Genomic DNA, 15112 nt, shown 5'->3' on the forward strand with positions numbered 1-15112 from the left:
CAAAAGTATAGTTAGAATGTTTGGGGTCCCTCATCTCACAGACAAGGCAATAACAAGATGGAGTATTAAATAAAGTTAATGCTGCTGAAACCTTTGAAGAACTCAGATGAGTCTTTGCAGTGTTCATTCTGGGCCCCTGGAATGTCACACCATCTAGGGTGGGATATGTCCCCTCTTTGACTTCAATTGTAAGATGACACTGTTCTTTTGCACCAGTCCATGAGGACTAGCTAATTAAAATACTGTACTGGTTCATTCAAGAAGTATTTACTGAGTCGCTAATACATACAAGGCATCGTGCAAACAGACTGTGTGATATGACATAAAATTTTAAAAATAGATTGCCATAAATAAACTCCAAGATAGGATTATGTAAAACCTTTCAGTTAATTTTAGCCATTTGAAAATACAAACAGGGCTTCTAGTTCTACTGTTTTGAATGAATTGACCTATTTTTTCCCACCATTGCTCTCCCCTTCCAAATCAATTCATTCATCTTAGTCCACAGCCAATTTCCATCTATTTTCTAATGGTATGACTCGAGCTGCCATGTAAGGTTGAGCCCTGTACAAGAATACCCCGAGTGAGAGGGAAAATCAGGTAGAAATCTACTCTATGTTCTGCAGGGCTAAGCCATGACCTGGCCTGGGGCTGTGTCCACCAGAGAAAAAGAACAACTTTCTAATTTTCACAAATGTCCCATATGGGTTAGCTGTGGCTCTCTTTGTGTTCTTAGTTGGTTCATGAGCCAGAAATGGGCAGAGTTTACTGAGTTTACAGAGTTTATCACACAAGATTTACAACAAAAATACATTTGATGACATAGATGGCTTTTATCTTGCTATGTGGTAAGTCACCCCTGTAAGTGCCTGTATTTGGTGGTTTTTTTACTCAGCCATGCCAGCTGTGGGGAAGCAAGAAGGAAACTTGTTAGAGAAAGAGGCCACAGTGAAAGCTTTGATGAGTTCCCCTGGAGCCAGCCATAGTTTGGGCGGTGGGGCATGGGGGCTGGGGAGAGGGTTCCTCCTCAAGCATGGGGTTCCCATGCTCTTATGTTTCAGAAATCTTATGTCCAGGGGAGTCCAGGGTCCTGGGTTCTGAACTCATATTTAACTTACTGAAAGACATAAGCATCCCCCCCGCTGGTAGAATGTGACCTTCTTACTGAGAATCAAAGATGGCAGGCATCAGAAGCCTCTGGCTCAAGAGGAGAAGCTGTTGAACAAGTAGATCAATGAGCAACTCATTTTACCATCAAGAGGCCACAAACACCCTTCCTTGTCCTAGAGGGGTTGCATGGTGAGCCTTAAAAATGGAAGAAAAGCAAGTGGTATGATTTAAAGAAAGCATCACTGGGGCGCCTGGGTGGCTCAGTCGGTTGAGCGTCCGACTTCAGCTCAGGTCACGATCTCACGGACCGTGAGTTCGAGCCCCGCGTCGGGCTCTGGGCTGATGGCTCAGAGCCTGGAGCCTGTTTCAGATTCTGTGTCTCCCTCTCTCTCTGCCCCTCCCCCGTTCATGCTCTGTCTCTCTCTGTCTCAAAAATAAATAAACGTTAAAAAAAAATTTAAAAAAAAATAAAAATAAAAAAAAAAAAATAAAGAAAGCATCACTATTCTCCAAATTTCCCCAGAACCATCCAAACTTTCACCAGATTCATTTGACTTAACTCTTTTCATTCAAAGTTAAGAAAAGGTATACTACTAGTCAATCTCACGGTAGGGCGAACCCATTTAATTATTTTGATTTCCTAACTGCAAGCTGATTCTCTGGAGCAAAAGGAGCTTTGCTGGATCCTGTAGAGCCTTGATAGGGGTGTGCTGTAGGTTGAATTGTGTCCATCCAAAATTTATGTTTAAGTCCAAACACTCAGTACCTAAACATACGACCTTATTTGGAAATAGAGTTGTTTCAGATGTATATTACTTAAGATGAGGCCATACTGGAGTGGACTCCTAATCCAGTATGACGGGTGTCCTTATAAAAAAGGGAAATCCAGACACAGATACGCACAGAAAGAAAATCTTGTGAAGACTGAAATTATACAGCCACAGGCTAAGGAATTACTAGAAGCAAGGAGAGAAGCCTGGAACAGCTCTATCTCTGGTGTCTTCAGAGGAAGCATGACCTTGCCAACACCTTGGTTTGTGACTCTGCCTTCCAGAATTGTGAGACAATAAATTTCTGTTGTTTTAGAAGCCACCTAGTCTTCCTTACATTGTCATGGCAACCCTAAGAAGCCAATACAGGGTGGAATGGGGAGAGGATGGTGGGACATGGCAGTTGTGACAGATTGTATCATTCCCGAGGTGACCACAAGCATCTCCTGTCCACACGTTCTTCTTAGTGTGTCTTTGACAATCTTTCCATTGAGTATTGGGGTCCATGTCCCCTCCCCTTGAAACTGAGCAGAATTCTGAGACTTTGCCTGGAGTATGGCAAAAGTGACACTCTGTGACTTCCAGGGTGAGGTCATAGAAATACTAGGCACTTCTGCCCCGATCTTCTGGGATACTCACTGAGGGAATCTAGAGGCCATAACGCAGTCTCGCCACCCTGAGGCCACGGTGCCAATGTAATCTACACACAGAGACCACACGGAGAGTCCCTGAGTTTACTTGGAACAAGAGGTGCCTGTCCCCCACCCAGCTCCTCCAGTCCTGCACTGTTTCAGTTCCAGCCAGTATCTGACCACAGCCCCGAGCCATAAGGGCCTAGCCAAGCCCTGCCTAAAATCCTGACTCACAGAGGCTACAGAAAATAATAAAATGATTGTTGCTGCTTTAAGCCACTCGTATTGGGATTTGTTACCAGAAGACAGAAGGACACTGGAGAAAGGGAGGCAGTATAAAAGGAAGATGCAGAGATGTCCTAGAGAGACAAAAGGCTAAAAGATGGCAAAATGTCCGAAGAAAGAGAAGTGATGGGGGTGTCTGGGTGGCTCAGTCGATTAAGCATCCGACTTCAGCTCAGTCATGATTTCCTAGTTCGTGGGTTCGAGCCCCATGTCCGGTTCTGTGCTGGCAGTTCAGGGCCTGGAGCCTGCTTTGGATTCTGTGTCTCCCACTCTCTCTGCCCCTCCCCACTCACACTCTGTTTGTCTCTCTCTGTCTCAAAAAAAATGGATCAACATTAAAAGAAAAATTTTTTTTTAAAAGAGAGAGAGGTAGTGAAGGCGCTTCAGACAGGCTCATGAGGGTCTCTTCCTCAGTCAAGTGGAAAACACCTGGTCTGGGAGACCTGTACTCCCTTCTAGCACCGCTCGCTGCCTGTGTCTTCCAGGCGCATGCCCTCTCCTCTCCAGAGAAAGCTCTGTGAACTGACAGACTGTGTGTGAAAGGAGGAGCAAAAGAGCAAGAATGTGTCCCTTGCATCAATTCTGGGGCCACCAAGCACGCTTTTGACCCTGACTCACTGTTCTCACGTAGGCTCTGCTGCCAGAAAATTTGCTGACCAGCTGAGACAAATATCTGACCCACTTGGCAATCGTGTTTCTCACAGTAAACGAATCCACTGGCCCTCCAAGGTATGCACTCATCTGATCAGCACGTGGAGACACCTGACCTTCATATGTGAAAGACAAAGACCCCCGATATGGGTGATCAGAATAAGGTGTGACCAGTCTGAGGGATCCTGGCAGAAAATGATCTCTGGCCTCCCTGGTCAATGACTATTCTTCGTGGTCACAGCTGCAAAACAATCTCTGGCTAAAAATAAGAGAGAAGAGGAAAGACCAAGCAGTTCCTCGGAATTAAGGGAAAACTCAGAAGAGCTCAAAAATAGTGCGAGCAAGAAGAGAAAGGCAGAGGACAGAGGCCAGCCCTCTGTTGGGACAGCTCAGGACCCCTGTGGCAGGGCAGTCTGGCCCAGAAAAACCTTGTCTCACCTTCACACTGCTCTCCAAACTGCTTGCCTTTCCTCCTGATTACACTGCCATGGAAACGAACTACATCTTGGTCTGTATGCACTTAAAAAGAAAACGTAAATTGAGTGTAGTTGAAGGAGGAGAAGGAGACCAGGAGACGAAGGAAGACAAGGAGGAGGAGGAGGGCGGGGAGGTGGAAGAGGAGGAGGAGGGAGAGAAGGAAGGACAGGAGGAGGAGACGGAGGAGGGAGGAAGGATGAGGAAAAGGAGGGGGAGGACTAAGTTTAAAGATTTCTCCTCCAGTGTTCTTAACCCAAATATTAAGTGAAAACCCAAAGTCAAAATGTGATTCTAGTGACAGCACAGCTTGTTTTTGATATTTAGATTATGTTGTCAAATATTTCATAGATTCCATTTGTTGAGCATCTGTCTTTAGCAAACATGAGTTAAAATTATTAAGAAATAATGAAATTTTGAACCTTTAGTAAAACAAAAATTGTAAAATTTTAGGTCTTATTTAAAAGCACCCCTTTATGTTACATGCATATAATAACTCTTAAATTATAAAATCCCCAAAGGAGAAACAGAAATGCAGCAAGCATATTACAGAAGGTCTTAGCACCACATCCTTGACCTTGTCTCTGCCCTCTCCTCTTCATCCACTGGGACATTTTAATTTTGTGTTAACTGTGACACGAAGAGGTTTTGGTCATTCCCACCTCTGATGAGAGCACCAGGCAGTTGGAGGGATGAGACATTTACATAGATATATCACCTGTATCACTGTAAGTGGTCCATCCAGAAATGTATTAAGTCTTAACTATTTTAATTGTGAGAAACTATTCCAAAAATAAAGCTGCTCTCTTCCCAGTGTAACACTGATGAGAAGACAACATAGGAACTGCCTACGGCGACCCTAAAATCAAAATAAGCAGACATCGGGGCACCTGGGTGGCTCAGTCGGTTAAGCATCCGACTTTGGCTCAGGTTGTGATCTCACGGTTCGTGGGTTCGAGCCCCGTGTTGGGCTCTGAGCTGTCAGCAGATTCTGCTTCAGATTCTGTGTCTCCCTCTCTCTCTGCCCCTCCCCTGTTCATGCTCTGTCTCTCTCTGTCTGTCAAAAGTAAATAAATGTTAATATATATATTATATTTTTTGGATATATATATATATATATATATATATATATATATATATATATATCCAAAATAAGCAGACACAGTTGTGCTCTTTTGCAACTCAGCTGGCACCAGGAAAGAGACACTTGCCATAGGAGCTTTATCCACGGAAGTTGGGTAGACGAGTGTAATTGACCTCGATCCTAGGATCAGCAATTCAACAGGACCAGACGTAAATGGTGGTGAGGATTTTAGGGGAGCAAGGAGGATCGTGGGGATGTTCGTTCTCACTGTGGGGCTTTTATTTATTCCCAGTGCATATATATGGAGAATGAGCATATGCATAAAGGTGAGTCAGGCCCATCTACCAGAAGCCAATAGAGGACGAATTGAACCCTCTTCTGAGACAGAGATATACTATCATTTTTTTTCACCAAAGGTTGCAATTGGGTCTAGGTCACTGTAGTTCCACTGAAGTGATAGAATGTCTGATCATTAGTGTTCTGATTTTCCTACAAAAATCGGAAAGAATGAGATGACTTCCACAGATCGGGCCAGGCATACTTCCAAGATTCCAAGCTACCTGGAAGATTTGCCATAAGAACAAGGCACTTTCACTTTCTCTCAGGCCAGGAAATGTGTAAAATGATCCAGCCACTCACAGGTCATTGTAGAAACTCACTGACTAATCTCCTGGGCTGGTCCAATCCTGTCTGTAGGGTCACAGCAAAGGCATCTGTGATGTTCAAATCTCTTCCATAATGAACATTCTCATGAAAGAAGAGAAAGACCATGTCATGGTGTAGTGAGCTGCCCTGCACTGGTGGTTTTCCAGTGGGGGGTGGATGCTCAAGTCAGAGACACAGTAGAAGACATCTCCTTCCCTGGATCAGAAGGTTCCCTCCAGCTCTGAGATTCTCTAATTTCACAAAAATTTCATGACTTCCTATATTTCTGCCATAAATACTCAAACCTGTGATATCCATGTGTATATTGTGGATGTGGTCAAGATTTTTTTGTGCACTGGACTTGAGTCCACAGGGGATGGGGGACCATGCTTCCTAGAGGAAAAACTGGAAAAGAGCTATCTCCAATCATAGATCTGGTGTAAGAAGGTCGATGGACTCCATTTTGCTTTGAAAGGAAAAGTCTTTAGTCAGATATATGCAATTTTCCTTGTAGCTCAAAAACAAATTACACAATGTTCAGCAAAATCTGACAAGCCAGCATGGACATTTTTAGCCTGTTTTGTCAAGATTCTCTTAGTACTTGACAGATTTTAACTCGAATTCACAAACTCCACAAGAAGGGACTCAGTGTGTATCATTCTTGAAAGGGGTGTGTCATTGTTAATTTTTTTTTTTCTTCAGCAGCTATTACTTCCTGGATTGGGATCACTACTATACTTATAAAGAAAACATTAATGACTCACCAACTCTCTGAGCTGATTTTCTAGTAAACAGGTTGGTTTTACTTTGACCTAATAATATGCTTTGTACACTATCACCAGAATTGAGATTGAAGTCTGTGGTTATGAAACAAAGCCAAACTCTTAGCCCACAGTGGGCTCAAACCCATAATCTAAGTGTCACCAATATTAAGCTGTGATCAATTTGTGCACCTAATGAAGCCAGAGGCAGGGGAATGACCTTATAAGACTAGTCTGTAAACTCTCTGACCACAGGAATTACATCTGTCCTTTGCTATATCCCAGCATCCACTATAGTGCCTAGCACATAGTAGGTATTAAATACATAGTTAGTGAATGAATTCATTTTTCCCCAAGGTATCAAGAACCTGTATATCTCCAATTTCTCCTTTCCCTTTTCCTTACCCTGAACCCCATTTTCCAAAGGTATCTACTCTTCAACATTTCATGTGTTGAAAGATGTTTTTTTGTTTTTTTGTTTTTTTTTTTTTTTTTTAGAGAGAGAGAGTGTGCCCATGCACGCACGCACACACATGAGCAGGGGAGGGTCAGAGAGAAGGAAACAGAATCCCAAGCAGGCTCCACTCTCAGCACAGAGCCCGATGTGAGGCTTGGTCTCATGACTTTGAGATCATGACCTGGGTAGAAATTAAGAGTCGGTCGCTTAACGGACTGAGCCACCCAGACAGCCCTGAAAGATGATTTTAGAAGGAAAAGGATTTTCACATGATTTCAGGGAGAAAAGTGTTAAAATGGGAAAACTTACTAAAGTTTTGAAACAAAGGATAAAATCCCCTCAAAAGTTGGTATTATTTAATAATAAAGATATAGTTTGGAAAAAGACAAATCAAGATTACCATATCTTCTCTGAGTTACCTTCTAGGAGGACAGTTCACCTGGACAGAAGCTGTGCTTCTTTGCTGATGTTTAGGCGTCAGGCATCACCTACCTGTGAAACAGACCACTGTCCTCACAAGCATCATCCATGGGAGAGGTGTTCCAGGCCCTCCTGTGATCACAAAGGGAGGCCCAACCCATTTCTAAATGGAGCTTGAGGGGGGGGGGGGGGCGGGTGCAGAAAATGAGCTGTGGGAGTGAGTCTATACTTTATAGTCCCTGCCTCCAGGTGCCTCACAGCTCAGGCCTTCTGCCCCAGGCTAGGACCAATTCCAGCTCCTAGGTTGGTGAACCCAACAACAGCTTTCAGCTGTCTGGTTCTGAACACAAGCAAGAGAGGAAAAATCCACAAGTCCCCCTCCCCTTCTATGCTAACTTCTATGCCCTGTGATCGGCAGGTAGCCCAACACTACTTACTGTTACCTCTCACTTCACAGCTTCAGGTGGGGTAATAAATGAAAACAGAGGAACAACAGTTCCCAAAATGTGGTCCGAATGCCACCAAAATGTGGGGTTTTCTAGAGGCTACCTGATGTGTGATGACATCCTCTCTCTGATGGCTTATAGATACGTACTTGTGTTTTCTTGTACTTAAAAATCTTTTCCATTTGTAATTGATAAGACAGTAAATAGCAATAGATATAACTCACATAAACAAAAGCTCCTTGGTGTCCTCAATAATTTTTAAGAAGAAAGGAGCTTTAAGGCCAAAATGTGAGAGAACCACTGATTTTAAAAAGCACATGGTGTTTCCTGCTTTCCACTGTTCCTCACTCTCAATCTCCAGATAGCCACAACCCATTGTTATCCTGGGGGACCTGAACAGCCATGCAGAGGCCACAATCTGCACGGGAAGGAGTCCTCAGTTGCTCTGAGGACCCAGCTCAACTGATACCCGTGTCTGATAAGTTCCATCCCCATCGGGAAGAATGTCTCCATGACCTCTTTCTTAGACAATTTCTTCCCCGTTTTTCAACCAGATCATGCAAATTTCTGGGGGGTGAAAGCCATGAACTCTGCAGAAAGCAGTTGTAACCCTTGGAAAAGTTGTGGTTTGCTCTGACCTATGGGGGTCTAGAAAGAAGAAATAAAGTTACATACAGTACAGGTATCATAGGTACAGAGCTTACAATAGTAGAAATTGGCAACGGGGTTTCCCAATTAATTCTCTTCATTGTAGGAAACATGTAAAACCAAGAACGACCCAGAGCGCGGGTCCATCAACAACAAACTTTGTTGTGTACCTTCCTCTAGGGCAGCGTGCTGGTGAATGACGAATGTGGAGGTGAGCCAAGTTCTGTCCTCTAAGTGGGCAGAGTGGAGTAGCCTCATAGCTTTGAGTGTTTGGAAAGTGTGTCAGGATCATTTACTGTTAACCTTTGAAATACTTTTATGAGTCACAGAATAGGAAAACTGAATTACAAAATGTGTGACTGTTTGTGATGAGTAATTCAGCAAAAGACTGGAGATTAGAACTCAGCCTTCCTTTTTTTTTTTTCAACTCCATGCTAGTGCAAATAGATACCACAGCCACCTTGGCTCTGCTTGGGCTCTGAACTGCCTTGTGTCCTTGGGCCGGCACTTTTGTGATTGCTATGGTATGAATGTATGTGTCTCCCGCCCACCCCCCAGATTCACTTGTGGAAACCGTAACCAGTAAGGGTGACGGTATTAGTAGGTGGGACCTTTGGGAGGTGCTTAAATCCTGCCAGTGGAACCCTTATGAATGGGATTAATGCCTTTATAAAAGAGGTACTGAGGGGCACCAGGGTGGCTCAGCAGGTTAAACATCTGACTTCAATTCAGACCATGATTTCATGGTTTGTGAGTTTGAGCCCCACATCAGGCTCTGTGCTGACAACTCAGAGCCTGGAGCCTGCTTCAGATTCTGTGTTCATTTTACTCAAGAGCCTGCTTCGGATTCTTCTTTGGATTCCCTCCCTGGCCCGTGGTCCGTCTTTTTCTCACTCTATCTCAAAAATAAGCATTAAAACAACAAAAAAGAAAGAAGTTCTGAGAGATCCCTGGCCCAGTCCTACCATGTGAGGACGTGATGAGAAGTCCACAGTCTCCAACTGAGACCAGGGACCTCATCTGAGCCCACTGATACCCTAATCTCAGACTTGCATTTTCCAGAACTGTGAGAACTACATTTCTGTTGTTTATAAGTCACCCAGCCTGTGGTGTTTTGTTATGCAGCCAAATGGATGAAAACAGTGACCGCCATCAGAAACAAACATAGGTAATAAACAGATTGTGTTGTGGTTATGCCCTCAAATTCACAGAGATTCGCATCACAGAGGGGCACCTGTAGTGAAAGACAAAAAACAAAAACAAAAAACAAAAAACACCACACCCTGTCCCTACGTGGACTTCCTTCTCCTTGACTATTCTGCTAATTTTCCAGATGGTGCTGTCCTTCACGTTCCCGCCGAATTGGGTCCCATCCAGATGTGAGCCACGCAGAGCCGGACAACATCCTGGAAGGGCTGCCTCCCACCCATCCGTGGGCCTCACCCCTACACCCCACCTTGCTATCTGGTACTCTGATAAAAGGAGGAGCCTTGTCTCAACAAAATCTTCCTTCTCTTTTTCCTGAGGCTTGGAGGGGGAGCAGAGGTATCCATGCCATACTTCCAGTACTCTTCCCACACAACCCAGCGGTCCAGGTTCTCCCCTGTCTTCCCAAGAGTTCCTCATCCCAGGGAGAATCAACAGGGTTGGTATTAACCCTCACATCCCAACTTACAGCAACTTTGTTCCAGTTTTCCTACCTTCTCCCTCCCTTCCCTGAGAGCAGGAGGGCAGGCAACTAACAGCTCGCTCTCTCTCTCTCTCTCTCTCTTTTAGTGTTTATTAGTTTTGAGAGAGACAGAGCATGAGCGGGAGAGAGGCAGAGAGAGAGGGAGACACAGAATCCGAAGCAGGCTCCAGGCTCTGAGCTGTCAGCAAAGAGACCGATGCGGGGCTTGAACCCACGAACCGTGAGATCATGACCTGAGCCGAAGTCAGATGCTTAACTGACTGAGCCGCCCACCCAGGCACCCCTGTTTGCACTCAAAGGTTATGCCACTCATCAAAATCTGGGAGTTGAGATTCATCTGGTCCCACTTCCTATCTGCCCAGACTTGCCCTAAAATGTCTCCGTGATCAACGGTCCAGCACAACCCCAAGTCAGCCATAGACTTCAGCCAGATCCTAAGCTGTCAGAGATTTTCCGGTCTGACAACAATGATGACATTTAATGTGTAAGCAGAGAACTACCGTGTACAAAGTGCTGCCATGTACGTTTTTCACACCAATGTCTGTTGTCTAGGCATTATCACAACTTTATTTTACTCAAGGTTATTGCTTTGTTTGCTTAGCATCTATTAGCTCTGCTTTTTTCTGATAATAAGAACCCCTGCTCCTGACAAACACATAACACATATTAGAAAATTAGTTTACCTGACTCTAATGTGTGCTTCTGTTAAGAAGCACCAATCTTTTTTTTTTTTTTTTTAATGTTTATTTACTTTTGAGTGAGAGAGAGAGAGCAAGCAGGGGAGGGGCAGAGAGAGAGGGAGACACAGAATCTGAAGCAAGCTCCAGGCTCTGAGCTGTCAGCACAGAGCCCAACGTGGGGCTCGAACCCACAAACCATGAGATCATGACCTGAGCTGAAGTCTGATATTTAACTGACTGAGCCACCCAGGCATCCCTAAAACATATCAATTTTAATCCTGCCACCCAAACATAGCCCACAGTGTATTGGTTTCTCTCTCTCTCTCTCTCTCTCTAGCCCCCAGATCCGGTCTCTGACCTTCTGTGTTTGGCTTCGTGCCCTGGGAGGTTATGCTCATCAGACTGCCCCTGGGGTCTCCTTGGCCTGAGTAGTTTTGGCCGGTGGAGGAGCATCCTCAGCAAATGTCAGAGAGCCAAAAGAGGGAAGGGTTGGGGTCACAAACACCTGTACCCCAACCACCTCACTGCAGTCTGCCAGCTGCTGTGTTTCTCCACAGGCACAGCACTTGCTAGAAGGCGCTTCTTCTAGGGCACCGGTCCTTGCTCGCCCCTTCAGATTTGGGGGTGTAATGGTTTCCCTGTGCTGCAATCTCTGGGTACTTCACTGTGCCTTACTGGTCTCCCCAATCCTGATTGTACCTCTGTGCATGATCCCGTGATTGAATTCTATTCAGTGAAATCATTTTGAGTGTGCCAGTTATTTCTTACTGGGATTCTGTTACCCACAGCCAATCTTAGAAACTCGTCCTGATGGTTGCAGTGATTAGTCTGGGGAGTGGCACACGATCCGATTCAGACCAACCGTAGTTCTCCTGTGAAAAAAAGTATTTTTGTAGCTAGAATTGGGAGAGAGAAGCCCATTCCTCTAGAATGGTGAAGCTAGGAGGATATGCATAAGCTTTATGCTGGCTGCCACATCCCCACCTCATGGAAAAAGCCATCCAAATCTTGGTTTTAGTTTCTTGGGTTCTCACACAGCCCTGATTCTTGTCTTTCAAATAGCTTCCTCTTTGTGTCTAAGCCAGTTTGAGTAGATTTCTGTTACCAGCAACCATTGCAATTAAGATGGTTATTCAGCTAGTGAGTGGGAGGGTTGAAGTTCAAACTCTAGTCATCTGCCTCCAAAGCTGATATTCTCGGGCAGATAGTCCACATTCATAACTGTGACCCAGATGCCTCCCCAAAGCCTGTCACAGCTCTGGAAAGTCCCACCATTAAAGATCACTCCTAGGGGAAAAGGCATGTTGTATCTAGGAGTTACCCATAGCATGATACAGACATAAATGCATTTTGAATGTTAAGATTATGTGAAAAGTCTGTATTAACTAAAAGGTGACCAACTGAGTCATATCTTTAATGTTTAAGAGGAACTTTATACTGAAAGGAATCTTATGATAAATCTAGTAAAGACCCTCCATTTGTTTTCTTTATAAGTCCAGATTTTCGCTCATACTGGTATTGTATGAGCCCTCAGTTTAATAAACCCCTTATAGGAATGGCTCCTTCCCAAAGTATTTCCCAGCTTATCACTGACAGGAGATGGAAGGATTTGTCTCACCGGATACCTCAAAAAGGAGGTGTCCCTTGGAAGTACTCCACTCTGTCAAGACAAGTGGAGTTGCTGAATCTTGTCTAGATGCTGATAAAAAGTAACTAAGGGAAGTTTTCACGGGGAGTTACAGATCACCACAGAGCAACTAACAAGGTGGATTTCAGAATAGGGTGACTATAACCTAGATTAGAGGAAGTTATATATAAACCCAAGGGTTCTGAGGATGTAGGGACCTGGTGTTCTCCCTTCTTGTTACCTATCCTTTGCAGGATATCTTCCCCAAACTGCAGGAACCTCTCTAATGAAGCAGTATGTTCTTCTTCTAGCCAATTCTTTTGATATTAACTCATGCCAATTAGCCTCCTGTGCCCACTTGGTAATGTGAGCCACATTATCAATAACCATCCGGGAAAGGATATCTTTAGTGAAGATCGTGAAATCTTGTCCATCATAGGCCTGCTGGAGAAACATGGTGCTTCTGTTCTCCAACAACTCTGAGCCAATGATTCTCTGGTAACTGTGAAACCCTGGCACACACGTGCAGGTCACGAAGGGGCTTAGACAGGGACGTGGAGGTGGGCATCCAGGTGATGACTAGGGGAATGGCTGGAAGCGTCCTCTGCCCCCAAATACATCACCCCACAGGCATGCCTCCAGGAGGTTCCTGTGAGATAACCCACTCATCAACAGATGTTTGCAGAATACCTCCTGCATGCCATAGGAACATGATCATTTTTGCCTTGGGGAATTATCCGATAATGGGAATGACCCACACTGATAAACTTTATAATGTGGTAAAGTTTATGCAAAAGGGAAAGATATGCAAGAGCCAAAAATATCCTGGGAAAGTTAACATAGCAAGTCACTGTACATAAGCAAGCGGCTCACTGAGCCGGGCTACCAGGAAGTGAGACACAGAATGGCCAGATTCAGAATGAGAAAGAAGATACAGGTTAGAAGCCTGAATGGGCGTGGCATAGAGATATGGAGGGCAAAGGACAGAGGGCTCCTGAGAAGAGACGACTCGGAAGATGCTTAGGGCAGGTGGCAAGCACTGAACGCCATCAGGCTTTGCCAAAAGAGTGCAGCTCAGCAACCAGCTACTCGAGTTCACTGTCAGCCCAGGGCAGCCACCTGCAGGGATGGGGGCTGGTGCAGGGGCGGGCCCATCTCTGCTACCACCTGAGTGATTGTGCTGACTCTGCAGCTGCTTCTGTTCCACCTTGAAGGTCTGCTGCTGGCCCCTTGGCGGCTGAGTGTACCTCTCCCAGTGACCAGGCATGGGGTTCTCCACCATCTACAGAGCCCATGGCTCTTTCTGCCAAGAGACACTCATAGGTAATGATGGGATGAGAAATAAATTCAGTGAAATAAATAAATGCAGTGAATTGCCCAGGTGAAAAGATGTCAGAGTGAGTCCCCGGGAAGGAGGCCTAAAAGGAAGATATTTAGAGTCACAGACAACCCACGTTAGTGCTCTGGGTTCAGCTGCATCCTGGGACCTAGCTGTCACTTCCTTTCACAGAATCACAGAACCCTAGGAACTGGGGCCTAGAAAGGATCTTAGAGCTCTAGCCCAAGACCTGGAGGCTCTTTCTGTCCAGGTTTGGAAATTTAGGATGAAATTTTATAGGTAATCTCATCTTGGAAGTGAAGCAGAGAGCCCTGTCCTGGGCTTCCGGGAAGGACCCATGATCACTCATTGGTCCCCCAGGGTTGCCGTAAGAGGGCTTGCAAACCCTGATAACCCACCCCCTTGTTTTATGAATGAAGGCTCTAGGTAGATAAATGAGGGCTCCCACCTTGCCCCTGTGTGTGCATGGGTAGGTATGTACACAAACACACACACACGCACACCCATACACACACCCCAGATCACTCAGAGAACCCACATGAGGGCTCAGCCTCCTGAGAAAAAGTCCTTTGAAAGCACAGTGCTTTTCCTCGCTCTTTGCGGAAGGCTGTGGGGGCTGAGCAGAGTGAGGCCCTCTAACATGTGGGGCCACATCCACATCCAGGGACTTCTCTTGGTTGTCTAGGGACGGTACTAGACACCTCCTCCCCAGAGTGTTTCCAGATTACCCAGGTGGATGCTGTTGTCCTTTTGTGAATTCTCTGAGAACTCAGATCTTCCCATGTGGCTCTTGCCACTGCGGAGAATCATGGATGGGTGTCAGGTTCCCATTCCCCAGGCTGAATACTACTTAATGATGTTTATTTCTTCCTCTTTATTTGTAAGATATATTTAAGAAAAAAATATCGGGGCACCTGGGGGGCTCAGTCGGTTAAGCATCTGACTTCGTGTCAGGTCATGATCTCACTGTTTATGAGTTCTAGCCCCACATCGGGCTCTGTGCTGACAGCTCAGAACCTGGAGCCTGCTTCGAATTCTGTGTCTCCCTCTCTCTGTCCCTCCCCTGCTTGTTCTCTGTCTCTCTATCTCTCTCAAAAATAAACATTAAAAAAATTTAAAATATATATATAGAATTTAACAAAATCATCTCACAAGCGGTTAGGTAATCTTTGGTGCATACAAGTCTGTCCACACTTTGCTTTTTTCTAAAACTGTGTCTGAAAGAATTCATGTAGGCTGTCTTTTAGAACCGGCCGCCCCAAGGCCAGGATGCCTTTACCTTAACTATGAGGGGACACAGGATTCCCTGAGGCTGAAACCAGGCCTGCCGGGGCCCCTTCCGCCTGATTGCACCAGTTCTGTAAAAGCAGAACTGTTCTCTCCTTTCTCCTTG

At 45.1% G+C, this 15112-nt stretch overlaps 1 protein-coding gene across 1 annotated transcript; it reads right to left on the minus strand.

The window, feature by feature from the left end:
* Positions 1-8171: 8171 nt before the first annotated feature.
* On the minus strand, positions 8172-13714 carry LOC132685793 (major histocompatibility complex class I-related protein 1). The gene is given in 4 exon segments (XM_081791833.1): positions 8172-8383; positions 12622-12707; positions 12709-12892; positions 13548-13714. Coding segments are annotated over 4 exon segments (597 nt in total). The 5' UTR covers positions 13663-13714.
* Positions 13715-15112: the final 1398 nt, after the last annotated feature.

The sequence above is a fragment of the Panthera onca genome, chromosome F1, assembly GCF_046562875.1.
Source record: "Panthera onca isolate mPanOnc1 chromosome F1, mPanOnc1 haplotype 2, whole genome shotgun sequence".
Taxonomy (NCBI): domain Eukaryota; kingdom Metazoa; phylum Chordata; class Mammalia; order Carnivora; family Felidae; genus Panthera; species Panthera onca.